At 44.5% G+C, this 20,628-nt stretch overlaps 1 protein-coding gene across 1 annotated transcript; it reads right to left on the bottom strand.

The window, feature by feature from the left end:
* Positions 1-1,354: 1,354 nt before the first annotated feature.
* Positions 1,355-19,917, bottom strand: LOC119449006 (histone H1). Its single transcript, XM_037712206.1, has 2 exons — positions 19,858-19,917; positions 1,355-1,588 (listed from the first exon to the last, which is right to left on the bottom strand). Exons 1-2 carry the CDS (start codon positions 19,915-19,917, stop codon positions 1,355-1,357), a joined length of 294 nt encoding a protein of 97 aa, XP_037568134.1.
* Between the last annotated feature and the right edge of the window lie 711 nt (positions 19,918-20,628).

Raw genomic sequence — 20,628 nt, 5'->3', positions numbered from 1 at the left:
GTTTGCAGCAAACATTATTTTAAAGATGTATCGTAATTGAAGTATTATTGGCATAATATACCTGCTTTGATGCAAATTTTCATATATCTTAATGCTACGTTTGTCTTCTAATCAAGACAAATAACTTCTGGCATCAGTCTTAAGTTATGAAAGAAAACGCACATATGGCGGCTCGGTGAAATTGACATTGCGGTTGTAAATACGCGGCCAAGTGAACGAGAAGAGGGAACGTGGGCGCTTGTACTGTGTAGGCAGTCGCCGGTGAAGCTATCGGTTATATTTGGCTGCTGCTGGACGAGCTCAGTCAGGAGACATATTTGAGTATATTTGGCTTTTATTAGTCCTAGTATTCAACGTGTGCCGTTTTCCATTGTTGGCTCAATTATTACATTCTGTGGTGAAAAACGAACTGTTCAAAAAAAAACTTGCGCTTGGCCGCGCACAGCTTTAGACACAGCGAAGCTGGCCGATCGATTGCGTCACAACCTAAGAGATACCTGGCATAACGAAGCTCAACACAGGCGTAGTCGCTACCAAGTTCAACGTAGATACATCCAAGTTCAAGCTCGACATAGCTAAGTTCAGCCTAGCTAATACCAGGAGACACAATAGAACGGCCAGCTTCGTTGTGTCAGAAGCTTTGCGCGGCCTAGTGCAAGCTTTGCCTCCGCATTACCACGACAGAAGAGTAGTGAAATTGCACGCAGGTATGATAAGAGGCCACGCAGCCAGTTGTGGAAGATGACGACGAACATGGGAACAGTGGCACAAGCCTGATTCATGGCCAATCCCCCGTAGCGGAATGTGCTATTTCTATAGGAACCAAACCAAACCAAACGAGCGCGAGTACGAGCTCTTACCGACGGGCGGCAGCGAGCCAGCTGCGGAAGACAACCACGTTCGAGCCAATGCTGATGATGATGACTTCGTGAAAGGCGCACATTTTACGACTGGCTTAAAAAGCTTCACCGTAAAACAAGACACACCAAGTGGCAATCTGGCTGCCAACCACACTGATAAATGATACCACTACATCGTGTACTCACCGCAGCTCATTTGAAACTCCGTAATCGGACAGAATTCTGGTTGCAGCTTTGTTACAATGGCCCTCCATGAAGCCACCCCGTCCAATGAGGATTTGCGTGTCGTAGATTATCCGTTATAGCCTTTATTTGGGGCTACGTAGCGTTTATCCCCCTTGAAACATCCATTCTGGAGGATCGCTCGTATAAATGGGTACGCGCCCATTCGCAGTGCCCATGTTGGGTGTTCGGCCAACTACCGAGTAGCACATACACAGCGATTCAAGCCCTTGTGTCTGTGGGTGTTGACGCCGACTCCTGGACGCCGAGCTTTAGTTCTTGGGTGTCTTCTTGGGAGTGACCGCTTTCTTGGCCGCCGGCTTCTTGGGTTTCTTGGGCAGCGACACCTTCTCCTCGGCCATTGGCTTCTTTGCTGGTTGGGCCTTCTTGGCCGCCCCCTTCTTGAGAGACTTCGTCGTGGACTTCTTGTAAGTATACCTGGTACTTGCGGACTTCTCGGCTGCATTCTTGTCTCCGTTGGCCTTCTTCCCACCTCTAGCATTGTCCTTTTAGCGAGCAGCTATTAGCCGCACGTTCCAGCGGTGAACGTTGGCGCCGGCGGCGTAACCGAGCGACCAAGCACAGCGAAAGATGAAAGCTAACGGCAACCTCAGCGGGAGATGAAAGTCGCGAGGCGGAAAGCGCAGAGGAGTGTGCAGCGGTACCATGAGGCGTAAAGCGGAGGAGGGTATGGTGAAGACGTGGTAACAAAAGTGTAGCGCGGCGACGATGGCTAAGAGATGGCGCCGGAGTACCGCGTATCGTCTGGGAGATCTGTCAGCGGCGGCGGCTGCTTTGAATCGCACCCACGCGTCACCCACACGCTAGCTCTCGCGATATTCAGGTTAGCAACGCAGTCGCACCACACTTGGATCCGTTCGCAACGTGCCGCACGACATTGATTGTCCGTGCCGGCCAATATATCGCGAAAGGAACACAAGTACAGAGCAGCGCTCAAATTTCGTATTAGGGAGTATGGTAATCGCCACTGAATTTTTTTTCTTCTCACCACAGAGTTGCCTGCAGCCAGCTTGAACGAACCAACGCAACCTTGCTCTTGGTCTTTTGGATAAATTCTTGATGTCCTTCTTGATGGCCTGCAGACGTGGAGTAAGAAAAAAATGTGGTTGATCCCTCTTATATAGGAATCGGTATAGAACACGAAAGTGAAACGTGTCTTCACAGAAGTAGTGTAATGTTTATTGCACATTGATATATAATGTCTATTGGTGTTTTGTGGCTAAAGCGCCCTTAGGCGTTGATGCACCCACGCTGACGCCTGGTGGCACGTCTCCTCCATCACGACTACCAACGTCGATGACCATGAGCAACCGTCGTGCATATGGAAGCTGCACTACGCTGCACACGCTAGCACAACGCGAAAGACGAAGCACGTAACTGACACACTAATACAACGCGCAAGACAAAGCACGTAACTGAATCGTCACCGAGTCAAATCAGCGCGTACAGCGCGTCGTAATTGCAGCCTCCGGGATCAACTTCAGAAACATTTTCAGAGCTAATTGCGGAGGCCACGCTCCACTGTGCTAAGTACGGTGAACGCCACCTTGGTAGTGCTTCTTGATGCCAGCGTCCCTTCGAATGCTGGCATCGAGGCGTCGTAGTGCTGAGACCACCGAAGCGTTCACTGTCGGTGCGCGTTAAGGCCGGAATACATGGAGCGAATAACCGGCGTCCGAGCGAAGAACTTCCTCGGGCGGCGAACGTCCGACGGCCGGCGTCAAGAAATTTGCCGTCCGCAGCCGATCTGCCTGTCCAAACATTTTCGTCGGGCGAACGCCGCCGCCGGAAGCGTCTAGCGCGCAGCGGTGGACGACAGCCAATCAGGAGGCACTAGTTCCGGTCGCAATGCATGCTGGTGTTTCGCGCGCGCGCGCCTTTTCGCGTCGTCTGCAATCGCGTTGGTGTTGCCGTGTCTGCATGTCTCTGCACCGATTGAGAAGTTCCTAGTATGATCTCTCAGGAATCGCGTTGTATTTCTACATCCCATATCCGCTGATCTGCGAGGAAACAGACAAGCAGTGCAAGCTCTCTACAACAACCTTCAACAGAAATCTTCTGATCTCAGAGGCCACATGCTGTCGTCATGCCTATCTCCCGACTTCCCCGATAGATGGCGCTGGCATCGGATATTTCTTTCGCTAGGCTTAGACGCGTTCGAAACGAGAAGCGATCTCGAAAACTACTCAAGGTTATCCATAATACTCTGTCGTCGAAGCGGCCTGAGACTAAGCGAAAGCCGTTTACGCAGTCATTTGCTTCCAACTAAGTGAATTCTACAAGGACAACGACAAATTCAGTTCGAAGCGGGCGGCCGGGACCGCCGCCAACACGGCGGCCAACGCGCGGCGGCGTTCGCCGCATGTATTGCAACACAGCAAACATCCTGCGTCGTGTCGCCGCGTCGTTACTTGACGCGTGAAGTTCGTCGAGAAAGTTCGCTCCATGTATCCCGGGCTTTAGTGTCATAATGCAGTACTTCTCTTTTCTGCTCGTAGGCGGCGGCACCGCCCCGAGCAAGAGCGCGGGTACACGGAGGAGTGTTAGATATATAAGGCGCGTCTGTGTAGCTCTCTACAAATGCGTTTGTGGCGCAATGGGTTAAACGCTCGGCGATCTATCGTCGCGGACCGAGAGGTCGTGGGTTCGATTTCCAAATTTTGCATGTTTGTGGAACTTTTTCTTCTGGTTTCTTTCTTTGTATTATATTCTATGACGTATTTCCGTGACGGAAATACGTCAGTGAAGTCTTGGTGGACCCCGGAATAAAACACTTTCGTGTTAAAATATAGGAGAGAGCCTACCGCAACGCGATTGTCGCCAGCTGTGGAGGCACAATACGTGATGAAAGCGCCCGAATACGGAGGACACGTCAGAGCGTGCAGTAGGTTTTAGTACTCCCGGGTGATTATTTTTTTTGAATGCCCAATCGAAACAATTTGAAACTCTTGAAATAAGCAAAAACAAAACCAAGAAAAGAAACAAAACATGCAACAATCTTTTTGCGTCTTGCATGTGAGTAGCTGCTGGCCGATCGCGTACTGAATAAAAACTACGAGTAACCGCACGTCTCGGCAAATCGTGAGATTCCGTGATAGCGACGCAAGAGGTCACGTGTTGGGCTACCACTGTTGGATACACGATGCGTTCGCTTGCCTCTGCGTGACGTAATGCTCCCTCCTCTGTTTTTCTTCCCACATGCCAGCAGCGACGACCCTCTGCTCTCCCTCAGCTCGCCAATGGACGCGTTCACCATGCACGACACCTTGGGGTGGCTGGCCGTGGTGTGAGGCTTGTTGCCTGCTCGGCATTACAGCAGCCAGTGGCTGGAGCTAGCACATAACTTGGGTCACTGGTAAGAAAAAGTTAGAAGAATGCTAGGCGGATTCCTTGTGAATATTGCTATTGCAAATTGCAAATAAAGCTTCAGAGTACTAGAAGTTACAGTTTGAGTGATATGTGAACAAACACTAGGAAGAAATTGGAAGCAATATTTTTTGTAACTTGTATGGGAAGTAACTAGAGTATGTAATGCAGTCTTGTACAAACGGTTCAGGGACAGATACCGCATTTTCTTAAGTTTAGGCTGGTTACCCGGATGATCTCGTTTTCTTCTCGCAACGATGCCCGGATAACTGCTCTGACTTTTGGCTCAAGGTCACTTGAAGGTCACCTACAACGGGAGCTAAAAGTATTGTATGCTTAAAACAGAACGTGTTAACACGCACTGCAATGCGTCCATTTCATCCCGTCTGCCGCAATCCGGGCAGCCATAGAGTTTCATGCAATAAACACTAGGGGGAAGTCTGGCGATACCCTTACAAAAATGCTTGTAGAATGTCTAATAAAGTGTATAGACATTTCTCTATGAAGTCAACAGACTTTTTGTAGACATTTCTTTAGAGTAGTCTCAGATAGTCTATGGACTTATGCCCCTACACTTTTTCAAGACTAGTCTACAAAATGTCTGAGTCTATAGACTGACTATAGACGGTCTAGACGTAATGAAAATTCACTTTTTTAGACAAATGTCTGCAGAATGTCTATAGACAAAACTCTATAGGCTTATTTAGTTCTACTTTTGTATACGTAAGTCTATAAAATATCTAGAAATGCTATAGACTGTCTATGGACAATTCCTATAGACCAGTCAACACACATTCTATGGACTTATGGCCGCACACTTTTTGTAGACTAGTCTACAAAATGTCTGATTCTATAGACTGACTATAGGCAGTCTATAGATCAATGAAAATTCACTTTCGTAGACAAATGTCTGCAGAGTGTCTATAGACAAAAGTCTATAGGCTTATATAGTTTTACTTTTGTAGACATAAGTCTATGAAATGTCTATAGACTATAAACTATTCCTATAGACCAGCCTATAGTATGTCTATGGACTTATGGCCTTACACTTTTTGTAGAATGTTGTACAGTCTGCCTACAGAGAGTTACTGTAGATCAGTGTATAGCTAATTTATAGACTTCAGCCTTACAATTTTACAGGGTGTCCCAGCTAACTTAAATTTAGTGAAGCTGTTCAATGAAAAATTATATTAATTAACGACGGTGCAATAAGATTCGATTTTAACACCTATGGCGTGCATTCGGCCTTGAATTCAGAGGTCTGACCTGTAGGTCTTTTTATGATCATATATATTGCATCGTGTTGTTTTGTAACCTTTCATTTTCATTGATCAGCTTGGCTAAAATTACTGTCACACCATATATACTAGATAATACACCACATTTTGCCAACTATGTTTCGGCAGGCGATGTTATTCTATAAACGCTCGCTGCTGGGGTTTGCTAATAAGCAGTTTATTGGAAATGTCCATAAAAATTTATTGTATCCAGTATGCATATGGGAACATACATAGGGAACTGTACATAAAAGCATGCATGCAGATGGAAGCAGTCAAAAATCTAAAATGTATGCAGCCGTGAATCATTATGTAAAGCAGCATGAGAATTTTTGTAATTGCACATTGAAGAAAGTTTAGTCGCATGCAATGCATTCGCTTGAATGAAATATGCTATCTACAAGTTAGTTAAAATTTTTGTTTACATATGGCGGCAACAAAATTTTGAACGTATACTACGCATGTGCACCTGTTGCTTCCCATCTGCATTTATGCATTCATGTTAATGGATTAATAATGATCCTGAACCAACTGCACTCTCATATGTTGCAGAAACAAATATTTCAAGCAATTCCACTAGTCCAGATTCATGCAGTGCAAAAAAGAGAACAAGTGCACCGATATTCAAATAACTGTTTTTATTGAACGATATAATACATTATTTTAATAAAATACATGTCTTATGCTATCATCAAAAGAGAATATTTACATAGTTACAGCTGCTTCTCCTTTGCAAGCATGGTTGCCAGGCTGGCCTTGACCTTCGGGTCAGCCGTTCCGAAGGTGCTGCAGGTGCATGCTGCAAATATGTAGATACAACAATGTGAGGGGAAAATAACAAATGTGTATTCTTTGTACGTTCATTAAGCAGCTTAACATATTCGCTCAAACCACTTAAGTCCATCCTTAATGCGGTTTAACTATGGCTAATGGCTGCTTGTCAATACAAAGCAATACTATCGCATAATGTTTCACTCTACCGTATGATGAACAATTAAACTGTTGCAATTGCTGCTGGCGCCAGCAACAGTATGTTGCATTTTATGACAAGGCCATATGACGCATTAATGTACTTAATTAACCCAAATGATCTCTATATAATTGTTGAAACTAGGCTACCCAGTTGGACTGTTTACATTTTTGGCTGGTAATTAAATTTTTATTTATTTCATTTATTTCGTGATACTGTCAATCCCATGAGGGATTTTTACAGGAGTGGGTTACAAGGGTTTGTATACATTGTGGAACAGGCATTCACATAAGTGTACAATAGTGTAACTACACAGAATATGGTAAAGGTAACGAACCTATGATAACACCAGTGAGTAGGGTAAAATGACAACACATAACTTATTTCAGTTGCATACTATGTACTGCAAAAAAAGAAAAGGAAAAGCACATGAGATATAAGAATTAATATCATCCACAATATCACATCCCAGATTTCCTATTTAATTGGTAAGTAAAACAATGATAAATACAGTAATGATAGAATCACGTACTCGTTGCTGACAGCAAAATTTGGCCAGCAAGTTCAACAAATTTTTCAACGGTAGGCTGTGCGACCACCGTCGGTGCTAAAGCATTCCAGTCACGAATAGCTCGCGGGAAGAACGAATAACTAAATGTATTGTTAGTGCAGAAATATTCTTGGAGTCTAAGGTGATGCTTATGACGGGTTTCTCTAGACGTATTGTATGAAAGGTAGGTGTCAGGATCCACTTTAACCTTATTATGCAGGATGAGATACAAAAATTTGAGTCGGTACAGCATCGCACGACTGGTTAGTGTATGAAGGCCGATCTCGGACAGCATTTGCGTAGGCGAGTCGATGCATCTGTATCTATTACAGATAAAATGCGCCGCTTTTCGCTGGACAGCCTCAAGCGTAGCTATTCGATTTTGCGCGAACGGAAACCACGCCACACTCGCATATTTTAAGATAGGACGTATGAACGTCACATAGGCCAAGAGCTTGGCTTCCTTCGTAGAGTATCGCAAAGCCCGCTTTAGAAACATTAGCTTTCGCATCGCTTTGCTTACCATGTGCTCTACATGAGCCGGCCACCCTAGATCTGATGATATGACGACGCCCAAGTATTTATACTGAGTGACAGTGTTAAGGATGATACTATCATAGCCGTACGGAAAACTAAGTTTGGATTTATTTTTTGTTACCGACATTGAAACTGTTTTATCAAAGTTGATGACCATTTGCCAGTTCTCACACCATTGGTCTATCAAAGCAAAATCCTTGTTAAGACTAATTTGATCTTGTCGGCTTAATACTTTTCTATACAACATGCAGTCATCTGCAAATAACCTAATCTTGGATTCCACCTGACAAGTTATGCCGTTTATGAACAGAAGGAACAGCATAGGGGCCAGAACGGCACCCTAGGGTACACGAGAAACGACTGGCATAACTGCAGAAGTGTAGGCGCGTAACTGGACAAACTGGCGACGATCAGATAAGTAACAGTTAATCCAACGAAAAATTGGCCCATCTCCTAGTATAACTTTAAGCTTTAAAAGCAGTTTAGCATGGCAAACACGGCCAAAGGCTTTAGAGAAGTCAAGGTAAATTACATCTATTTGTATTTGGTCGTTAATTGCTTTGGCGAAATCGTGTAGGATCTCAACAAGATGGGTAACTGTAGACCGACCAGTCCTGAAGCCATGCTTGTAGGGATGGAGAATATTATTTGCCTCAACGAACTCTGTAACGGATTTTAAATTTTATGTTCCAAGATTTTGCAGCAAGTACATGAGAGAGAAATAGGCCTATAATTTGATTGACAAGAGGTATCACCCGATTTATGGACTGGCACTATTTTAGCAATCTTCCATTCTGCCGGAAGGCATCGTTCAGAGATAGATTTATTGTACACAAGGCACAAGTATTTGCTTACAGGCTCGGCATAGCGTTTCAGGAAGCAGTTCGGGATTCTATCTGGACCGTTACACTTTTTATCGTCTAAATTTAGTAATAGTGAGAGAACACCTGCTTCGCATACGACTGGTGCGCTCAGCGCCTCGTTTTGCTCCATATTATCTGGCCTGTAAGCATGCGTAATACCATTGTCCGGGGCAAATACAGAATGGAAGAATGCGTCATACGCGTCTGCTTGTTGCTTTTCTTCGGTCGGCGATAAAGGTTTTGGAGGGTTATCTTTGTGCCTGACGTAACGACAGAATTTCTGGGGGGATTCCTTGATAAAATTGCTGAGCGTTGTACTGCAGAAGCTCTGTTTTCCTGCTTTTGTTTTTTTTCCTTTAGCAGTCTGTTCAACGAGTTTATTTTATGGCAGAAGTCTGAGACTGGGCCTAATTTGTTAGATTTCCTTAACCTTTTTATTCTGCGTTTTAAATGAATTATTTCGCGTGTTATCCATGGGTTCTGCTTATTAGTGTTCTTTTGTATTTGTGGGACAAATTGCCTCAAGCAGTGCATAACATGTGCCTTGAACAGTAACCAAATTTCATCAATGCCAGCCGCTCCTTCAGTGACTAGCTCGTGGAAGTCATATTACTCGTGGGCTATGTAGGTCATAATAGCATCATCGTCTGCTTTATTGAATGCGTATACGCGCTTTTTAGTACCACTATGGCGCATTTGATTTGGAATAGTTAGCGTGCAAAGAACCATGTCATGATCAGATAATCCTTCAAGAATATCGACGTTATTTTTCCTTTCAAAAAGAAATCGCTAATGAAGATAAGATCCAAGATAGAGCTTGAAGCGCCCTGTACACGGGTAGGCTTGGAAACTATTTGGGTCAGGTTAAAGGTAAACAGAATACTCAGCATGGTATTGTTTGTTAGATTGGTTGCACTCAGAGAGCTCCAGTTAATATCTGGGAGATTAAAGTCCCCTCCCATTATTATGGCGTTCCCCACCATGTGTTCGTGCATGTACTCTAGAAGCTGCTGAAGATACGATACGTCAGCTTGGGGGGGTCTGTACACTGCGCCAACACAGACGTGGCTCTGGCCCAACTGAATCCTACACCAGACCGCCTCCACACCTGGGACATCCGGCATCACTGAGTAATTTATGCATTGGCGTAGGAGCAAAGCAACACCGCCACCTCTAGTTGCCCTCTCTTTTCGGACGATGGAGTAGCCCGGTGGAGCCACTTCATGGTTTCCAATGTCAGCATGTAACCATGTCTCTGTCACGCAGACAATGTCAGGTTCAAGAGCGATCGCAGTCGCCTCCAACTGTTCGGTTTTGTTCAAAAGTCTCCGTGCATTAACAATGACAACAACTAGGGCCGACAGCGGTTTCGAGTTCGCTTGGCTGGTCCGTTGTTCATGCTTTCGTTTTTTGTAACTTCCACTATGTCATTGGTTTGGTCATCCCAGGTGTAGAGGCGATTATTTATTTTGACTTTATCGTAAGACAGAAAAACTATCTTTCTGGTTTCGATGGACTTTCGTTCTTTCCCATAGCTTCTTTCTAATTTCTCTTACTGCGGGCGAAAAATCCTCGCTAATTGAATATTCCGTTCCCTTGAGCTTTTTGCAATTACTAAGTATGTTGACTTTATCCCGGTAGTCAAATAACTTCAGAATGACAGGCCTGTGTTTGGGACTGTCAGCTTGCTTTCGCCCAAGACGGTGGATTCTTTCGATGCCAGCGGTTTTTATTCCTAGCTTATCTTCAAAGATTGTTTTCTCAACAGCATCGAGTAGATCTTGGTGCCCACGCGGAGTGATAAATATACCCACGCGGAGTGATATGCGCAGAAGAGTGGCTGGAGTATTGAACGTATCATGCCAATGATTTTAACTTATTTTCCTTAATACACGTTTAAATGTCTTTCGCGTACTCTTAACTGATACATCATTGGCCATAACTTCAATAGAAGGCAGATGGATTGATTGTGTTGATATGGTCACTTAGTTTCCTATAGATAATCATATCTTTTGGGCATGCTGACACGGTTGCAAGTTAGGTATACCACATGAGCACCAGAAATATCCCGTGAGCACTTTCTGTGTTGTGGCACGACACATATGCACCTTCTGGGAAACAAAACTGGAACTGTTATTACAATGAATGCTATCATAGTAAATAATTGAAGGCGCTCTATAACTTAAGTATTTCTTCTAGAGTTTCGAGGTTCAGGACCCTTAGGTAATGCAAAAAGATTGAGTAAAAAATACCATGTCAGCATGCTTCACTTTCATTTCTTTCTCAGAAAATGGTCGCAATTTGTAATTTTTTTAGGGGGGGGAGGTGAAATGCTTCAAAATTATGTTTAAAACAGCGATTCTCTGGAAACATTGTATGGTAATAACAAGACAGCATACTTATGTTGACATTTTCAATTTACCTGATGTTTTTCCAAGCTTTCCCTGGCTGTTTTCATGAAAATTCCCTGGCAGTCTATGACAACCGCAGTTTAGGGTCAAAAATCATTGTTGTTTATTGCTTGCCAAATTACTGCCAGTACATAATTGTAATTATAACTAATAACACGTCAGTAACTTGAAATGCACTATTAGATTCAGCTGAATTGAAGCACTTGTTTAATAAAGCTGACAAGGGCTTGGCCAAGTTCGTAATTCATGGCAACACGAGCAAAGCACAGAAAATCTTCAAACTCTCCTCAAACCCAATGGCTTCAGTTTCAAACGTGTAAGGGGTGCTTCCCCGAGCCACTAATTTATTGTTCTCCAATTCTTTCGGTTAAGTTGCGAAGCTGCGATTGACTGAGCTTATCGCGAGTTTCGTGCTCTGAAAGCTTTTGCGGTTATATATATTTATACTGGTTGCCAGGAGACCCATAAATACTCTTACTTTTGACTTACGAAAACGGCAGCACACGCTGCTGATGCATGCCCCGCAAACACGGCCTTTCATCCGAGTACGCTAGCATTTATTCAACTGTACGTCTCTTTTAGACAATTCGACGCTCTAGCACAATTTCGAGGTATATACATAAAGCGCTTTAGATGAGTTTTATTAGACAGGCATCGCAGCGTTTATGGCCGCCGGTCAAGCGTCACAAAACGAGACCTACCCACAGTACGCCGCTTAACAAACACAATCCGCGCTTATTTCTGCTCAGTATCCACGTTAAACGTGGTGTATTTCCTTTTTCACGGACATTGACTATGACGGTAAAATGAACAAGCGCGAGCGATCGCTTGCGGTTAAACATTCCCTATAGAAGAATCGAGAACCCGAGCTCGTTTACAAACCAAACGACAAATCGGCACTACGCCCGGGTCGCCTACATTACATGCAGCCGGTTCGCGCTACGAAATACGCTCACCTATTCATGAGCTAGTGACAGAAAACATCTTTGCTAAAACTTACCGTTCAGTGTAGTTGAGGTGCGATGCCACAAAGTTGAGATGAATACACAGACGCCAAGGTGCAGGCAGCTCACCAGCAGACAAGCGTTGACTTGGCTGGCGCAGCTGTTGAGAATTCAAATCGACGCGGAGAGATGGCGCGCCGCCGTTGTTGCCGCTGCGCATGCGCAGGCGCCAGCCCGACGAAGGCGGGCGTGCTCCGAGAAATCCGAGCGCCTTTGCCATTTTCTTTTTCTTTTTTTTATTGTCGCACTCTCTCTCTCTGCGTTCCATGCGCGCGAAACCGGTTGCTTTTGCCTTCCATTTTTCAGTTCTTTCCGTAGAAGGAGGAAATGCCTTGGCGCGCTGTATTACAAACGCTGTGGGCTATCGCATGGAGCAGGAGCGCACACTTGGATCAACGCCCTGTTTGTAAAAACCGTTAGCACGCACCTCAGGCGCTTGCATTATGACCAACGACGATGAGTAATGCAGTGCATTTCTAGCATATACTTCCAACGTACCGCCAAATGGGATACCTGCGCACATGTTAGGGCACATTTGTCTGTTCCGGTCATATGTCAAAGCTATAAATACACTAATTACGTACGCATATGCTCGGCCACACAGGCATATAGCGCCTGGAAGGACTGGGTAGGCTCAGAGTAGTTGGCGCACATTGTAAATGAACGAGAAGCTTTAATGAATTTATAGCGCGGGATATCAGTCTGCGAAAACCACCCGATGTTAGTGATGCAGCCTAGATATGGGGAGAACCTAAAGAGTATCTGAGAATCAGACGACACGTAAGGCGCACACCACATAGGCGACATCGGTTCATCGCACACTAGCAAATTCTGCGTTGTCAGCTATACACATTACAAGTCTCTGTGCTGTTAGCATGATGCCTGTTTGTAATCCGCTTCTCGCTAAAACTGGCATTCGTAACCTCTATTTACGTGATGGGATCGGTATTTTGTTTTCTTTATTTTACTGCCGCAAAAGTATTGCTATGAAAAACAACTGTAAAGACTGTCTTGGGATTGCCGAGAGCGACTACGAAGTCATATAATCATCATCATCATCATCATCATCAGCCTATATTTATGTCCACTGCAGGACGAAGGCCTCTCCCTGCGATCTCCAATTACCCCTGTCTTGCGCTAGCGTATTCCAACTTGCGCCTGCGAATTTCCTAACCTCATCATCCCACCTGACTTTCTGCCGTCCTCGACTGCGCTTCCCTTCTCTTGGTATCCATTCTGTAACCCTAATGGTCCACCGGTTATCCATCCTACGTATTACATGGCCTGCCCAGCTCCATTTCTTTCGCTTAATGTCAACTAGAATATCGTCTACCCCCGTTTGTTCTCTGATCCACACCGCTCTCTTCCTGTCTCTTAACGTTACTCCTAAGATTTTTCGTTCCATTGCTCTTTGTGCGGTCCTTAACTTGTTCTCGAGCTTCTTTGTTAACCTCCAAGTTTCTGCCCCGTATGTTAGCACCGGTAGAATGCAATGATTGTACACTTTTCTTTTCAACGACAGTGGTAAGCTCCCAGTCAGGATTTGGCAATGCCTGCCGTATGCACTCCAACCCAATTTTATTCTTCTGTAAATTTCTTTCTCATGATCAGGGTCCCCTGTGAGTAATTGACCTAGATAAACATATTCCTTTACAGATTCTAGAGGCTGACGGGCGATCCTGAATTCTTGTTCCCTTGCCAGGCTATTGAACATTATCTTTGTCTTCTGCATATTCATCTTCAACCCAATTCTTGCACTTTCTCGATGAAGGTCCTCAATCATTTGTTGTAATTCCTCTCCATTGTTGCTCAATAGGACAATGTCATCTGCAAACCGAAGGTTGCTGAGATATTCGCCATCGATCCTCACTCCTAATCCTTCCCAGTCTAAGAGCTTGAATACTTCTTCTAAGCATGCAGTGAATAGCATTGGAGAGATTGTGTCTCCTTGCCTGACCCCTTTCTTGATAGGTATCTTTCTACTTTTCTTGTGGAGAACCAAGGTAGCTGTGGAATCCTTGTAGATATTTGCCAAGATATTCACGTATGCGTCCTCCACTCCTTGATTACGCAATGCCTCTATGACTGCTGATATCTCTACTGAATCGAATGCCTTTTCATAATCTATGAAAGCCATATAGAGAGGTTGATTGTACTCCGCAGATTTCTCGGTGGTGGCGTGGAGTAGAGGTAGAACACCCGACTTCAAATCTGAAGGTCGTAAGTTCGAATCCTGCTCCATTCCACTACATTTTCAGGCATGGAGTGGTGCCTGACACCGGCAAAGAAAAAAAAAAAAGTACATATTGCCGAGAACTAGTGGGGCTATACTAGTTCAGGTGCAACCAAACTAGGCAGGCCCACTAAGCTTCATCAAAGTCACTCCCTCACCAGAACAGGAATTGGCCTCCCTGGTGCAGTATTCGGCCACTACCTCCCTCATGACTCCGAGTCATATAATGTGGCGACCAAATGCGGAAGTATATGCACCATGTCTATAATAAACTCTAAAAAAAGGCTTTAAAGAAATGTCAGCAGTATATACAATCCAAGTGGCTTATATCAAACGAAGCTCCGTATTATCCGCCTGTACCTCCGCTTGGTTGCAGAATACACGGGTTGGGCCGAGTTTAACGACTTTTGTCTATAGAGGGCAAGTAAACCTGAAGTAATAAGACTTTTACAATATCGGCTGTCCTTTAGTTCATCTCACAGCTTACCGCAATCGGTATACGGTCTGTTCGCTCGAGTTAACATAATCTTTGGTGATGTCCCACCCTATAGCCTTCAACGGGGGGGATATAGGAAACCATTAAAAAATAATTTCAATCACATAGAAGTATATATTGCGCCGCCGTGTGGTTCGCAAGGAAAAAATTATTGTCGGGGATGCATTCCCGACTAACTGGGGTGCCGGGCCCGGAGGTTACATGTTAAAAACCAGTGCAATACTGGGTGAAACTCGGCGAGCAGACTCTTAAACACCTAATTATCTGGTAAAATAATAATTAAGGGCTGCGTAATTTAATCATAGAGATGCCATGGTGACCTTTATTGCTTTTCTCTGCAGACATTCTATAAACAGGCAATCGGCTAAAGAAATAGCAAACAGAAAAACTTTTGCATAAAACGGTGTATAGACAGCTAATATAGACAAAAAAACACAACCTAACGACTTTTGTCAAGACTAAATTTATAGACGGGGAATCGATAAAAGAAGTAGACACCTTATCAACTTTCGCCTATAGAAAATCTATAAACCGGGCGTGTACAAAAATAATCAACACCTTATCGACTGTCGCCTATAGACTGTCCTTAGACACAGAATGAACAAGAATAAATAGACACGGTATCGACTTTGGTCTATACGTAGTCTATAGAGCGGAATATCACAAGAAACAAACAACTTATCGCCTTCTTTCTGTAGACCGACTATAGAATGGAAATAGAGAAAAAGAAATAAAAATCTTATTAACTTTTTTCTATAGACAGTCCATAGACAATGAATGGACGAGAAGAAACAGACCGTACCGACTTTTTTTCTATAGGTTTTCTATAGAGAGGAAGTAGACAAACAAACATCTTATCGACTTTTTTCTGTAGACCGACTGTAGAATGGGAGTAGACAAAAACAAATAAGAATCTTATTAACATTTTCCTATAGACAGTCTATAGAAAATGAATAGACAAGAATAAATAGAGACTGTATCGACTTTTTTCTATAGATAGTCTATATAGAGGAAGTAGAGAAAAATAAACAGACATCTTATCGACTCTTTCCTGTAGACCGACAATAGAATGGGAGTAGACAAAAAGAAATGAAATCTTACTAACTTTTGTCTATAGACCGTCTATAGAGAATGAATGTACAAGAATAGAGACTGGATCGACTTTTTTCTATAGTTAGTCTATAGAATGTGAGTAGACAAAAAGAAATAGAAATGTTATCAACTTTTGTCTATAGACAGTCTATAGATTATTTATCAGCGAAAGAACAAAGCCACAGAAAGGCAAAGTTGTCTACAAGAAGTCTTTAGACATTCTACAGACAATCTAAACTCATTTTTGTAAGGGATAGTCTCTACGGGAGCGGTTCAGCAGCATGGGAATTATGGGCAGTACATGGAATTCCCTAAACTTCGTCCCTCTGGCTTCAAACGGCTTCGGAACTTTGTAAAGTGATCATTTTCGTCGAAGTACACTGTAAAAATATATAAATAAACCCTTTTGAAGTTCCCCGACGGCGGGATTCCAACACAGGACCACTAGCACAGAAGCCCGGCATTGAAATCATGCATTATACCACGGGCACGTGCATCGACAGGCGACATAAAAAGCCTTTATTGTTTTACTGCGGTGCCTTGAGACGCTTGGCGCGTTTCGATTTGGCCACATCGACAAGCTGAATCGTTGCAATTAGTAGCGATTGCGTGTGTTCTCGGCGTATACTGCTCTTCGGAAAGTATAAATTGCTTTGAAATTCACTACAATGAAGGTATGTAAAATCAGCCTCCATAGTTGTGTCCGTATGATCATTGGAAAATGGAGGTCAATAATATGACTCAGATGTGTAATATAACAAATCGATACGGAACAATATTATCACTTTCCTTTCATACGTAAAAAAGGGTTCTAAATGCACTCGAAGCAGAATGTTAAACCCAATAGCTTTTTGGGCCTTTTTCGGCTGTTGTCGGGGTCACTGGTACATCGGTGGTAGGTCGGATTTGGGCGACGGAAGGCGACGAAACGCGCTGAGGGGAATGGTGCGTGCTCCCGCCAAGCCAGTTGCGAAGAGGGAAAAGCTAACACTTCTTAAGATGGAGTGTATGCTAGCCAAACATAACGGAAGGTGTAAGCCAGGGCGACAAAATATTTTAGTAAGGTGGTGTTAGAAGATGCAGTTAGAATTTGCTTTATCGAACATAAAATTCAGGCATACGAGTGCAATAAATAATACACCAAATTGTAGAGGAAATGTGAGCATATTTTACGGATTTTTATTCGGAGCTTTCAGAAGGTTTCAACAAAAGTTCGGTCACCTTTAGAGGTTGCAGCAAAAAAGGCTGGAATCACACTGATCGGAGTGCCACTCATGCCATCACCGAGGCATCTGTGGGTAAAGTCATGCAGCTGGAACAGTATATTATATACAAGATTAAGGAATGTGATAATTACAATGAGCGAGTGTTCTTGAACATATTTACATATAATGTTGCGTATGCACCTGAATGAGTGTAGAAGTAGTGGGAAAAGTACAATCAGTGAGTGTTCTTGAAATTATTTACATCTGGCAATATTGAGAGTGAACCACCCTTACGGGCTGCGGTTCGATTCTGGGAAATTCCCTGGGACATAATGTGACACTGGAAGCCTATGCCCGCAGGCGTAGCACACCCCTGACAACACCGAGCGCCAGGCAGGGGGCACCTTCCCCAACGCGCAATTGGCACGTTCCCGTTGGGTATGCGTCGGTGGGAATCGAACCAACCACCTCCCGTAGCCGTGGCGGACGCTCAAACCACTAGGCCACGGCTTCGGTGGAAACGTGTTGTCGCAGGCACTATTTCCCCTACCACATTTCTCTGGTGATTTCATTTCTGTAATTCAAATCATCTTTTCATTCGGTTACAGTAAATACAATTGATAAGCGATGCTATGGCAGCGAAGGTGCATCCAGACCCAGACTGTTTTTATCATCACCAGATGAGATATCAGGCATTGCACACTGATAATGCTGTGGGGTGAGTCGAAGCGTGCGGCAAGCAGACGCATTCTCAGATGTGAGCTTTTATTTTGGATAGGCATGGAAGCTGCACGGCCGCCATTATCTGCAAATGTCACTATCTGATCGGCTGCTGGCAGGATACTTTTATTCTGAGTTTCTTCAGGGAAATGCAATTATTGAAAATGCGCTCCTTTTACTTATTTTCATTATGAGGTACCGTTATGTGGCGCTGACTAATTTTTCGAAGGGAACTGTTTTTCTCGTTCTTGGCAGCTTTATGCAGTATTAGAGCCTTAAAAAAGAACCAGTGCAATATAGTAAGAAAATTTGATACATTTGTGGAGTGCTACGATTGCACCAATCTTAGATAGTTGATCGCTGTTGAAATATTCCGTGATTATGTCACTAGTAGGCCACTTTCATCAGCGTCATTTTAATGTTGTGTAGCGCCTCATTTAGCGCCCGTTGTAGAAAATTCTCGACATTGTTTGTGGTGCGACAAGCTACGGCTTATGCAGCAATTAGCGCTAGGCCATATTATACCTATGGTGTCTGAGAAGCTAGTATGTCGCCGCTTTTATGCTGTCGTCCTGGGATGACACCCTTTCCATGCTTATATAACGCTCGCTTCACTTTCGGGCGGTGTCGGTATAATTGTTTGCAGCAAACATTTATTTTAAAAGAAGTATACGTAATTGAAGTATTATTGGCATAAGATACCTGCTTTGATGCAAATTTTCATATATCTTAATGCTACGTTTGTCTTCTAATCAAGACAAATAACTTCTGGCATCAGTCTTAAGTTATGAAAGAAAACGCACATATGGCGGCTCGGTGAAATTGATATTGCGGTTGTAAATACGCGGCCAAGTGAACGAGAAGAGGGAACGTGGGCGCTTGTACTGTGTAGGCAGTCGCCGGTGAAGCTATCGGTTATATTTGGCTGCTTCTGGACGAGCTCAGTCAGGAGACATATTTGAGTATATTTGGCTATTATTATTCCTAGTATTCAACGTGTGCCGTTTTCCATTGTTGGCTCAATTAATACATTCTGTGGTGAAAAACGAACTGTTCCAAAAAAAAAAAAAAAAACTTGCGCTTGGCCGCGCACAGCTTGAGACACAGCAAAGCTGGCTGATCGATTGCGTCACAACCTAAGAGATACCTGGCATAACGAAGCTCAACACAGGGGTAGTCGCTACCAAGTTCAACGTAGATATATCCAAGTTCAAGCTCGACATAGCTAAGTTCAGCCTAGCTAATACCAGGAGACACAATAGAACGGCCAGCTTCGTTGTGTCAGAAGCTTTGCGCGGCCTAGTGCAAGCTTTGCCTCCGCATTACGACGACAGAAGAGTAGTGAAATTGCACGCAGGTATGATAAGAGGCCACGCAGCCAGTTGTGGAAGATGACGACGAACATGGGAACAGTGGCACAAGCCTGATTCATGGCCAATCCCCCGTAGTGGAATGTGGTATTTCTATAGGAACCAAACCAAACGAGCGCGAGTACGAGCTCTAACCGACGGGCGGCAGCGAGCCAGCTGCGGAAGACAACCACGTTCGAGCCAATGCTGATGATGATGACTTCGTGAAAGGCGCACATTTTACGACTGGCTTAAAAAGCTTCACCGTAAAACAAGACACACCAAGTGGCAATCTGGCTGCCAACCACACTGATAAATGATACCACTACATCGTGTACTCACCGCAGCTCATTTGAAACTCCGTAATCGGACAGAATTCTGGTTGCAGCTTTGTTGCAATGGCCCTCCATGAAGCCACCCCGTCCAATGAGGATTTGCGTGTCGTAGATTATCCGTTATAGCCTTTATTTGGGGCTACGTAGCGTTTATGCCCCCTTAAAACATCCATTCTGGAGGATCGCTCGTATAAATGGGTACGCGCCCATTCGCAGTGCCCATGTTGGGTGTTCGGTCAACTACCGAGTAGCACATACACAGCGATTCAAGCCCTTGTGTCTGTGGGTGTTGACGCCGACTCCTGGACGCCGAGCTTTAGTTCTTGGGTGTCTTCTTGGGAGTGACCGGTTTCTTGGCCGCCGGCTTCTTGGGTTTCTTGGGCAGCGACACCTTCTCCTCGGCCATTGGCTTCTTGCTGGTTGGGCCTTCTTGGCCGCCCCCTTCTTGAGAGACTTCGTCGTGGACTTCTTGTAAGTATACCTGGTGCTTGCGGACTTCTCGGCTGCATTCTTGTCTCCGTTGGCCTTCTTCCCACCTCTAGCATTGTCCTTTTAGCGAGCATCTATTAGCCGCACATTCCAGCGGTGAACGTTGGCGCCGGCGGCGTAACCGAGCGACCAAGCACAGCGAAAGATGAAAGCTAACGGCAACCTCAGCGGGAGATGAAAGTCGCGAGGCGGAAAGCGCAGAGGAGTGTGCAGCGGTACCATGTGGTGTAAAGCGGAGGAGGGTATGGTGAAGACGTGGTAACAAAAATGTAGCGCGGTGACGATGGCTAAGAGATGGCGCCGGAGTACCGCGTATCTTCTGGGAGGTCTGTCAGCGGCGGCGGCTGCTTTGAATCGCACCCACCCGTCACCCACACGCAAGCTCTCGCGATATTCAGGTTAGCAACGCAGTCGCACCACACTTGGATCCGTTCGCAACGTGCCGCATGACATTGATTGTCCATGCCGGCCAATATATCGCGAAAGGAACACAAGTACAGAGCAGCGCTCAAATTTCGTATTAGGGAGTATCGTAATCGCCACTGAATTTTTTTTCTTCTCACCACAGAGTTGCCTACAGCCAGCTTGAACGAACCAACGCAACCTTGCTCTTGGTCTTTTGGATAAA

Source organism: Dermacentor silvarum, chromosome 4 (genome assembly GCF_013339745.2).
Source record: "Dermacentor silvarum isolate Dsil-2018 chromosome 4, BIME_Dsil_1.4, whole genome shotgun sequence".
Lineage (NCBI taxonomy): Eukaryota > Metazoa > Arthropoda > Arachnida > Ixodida > Ixodidae > Dermacentor > Dermacentor silvarum.
The sequence above is the reverse complement of the archived record's forward strand: the minus strand, read 5'-3'. Positions and strand labels throughout refer to the sequence as shown.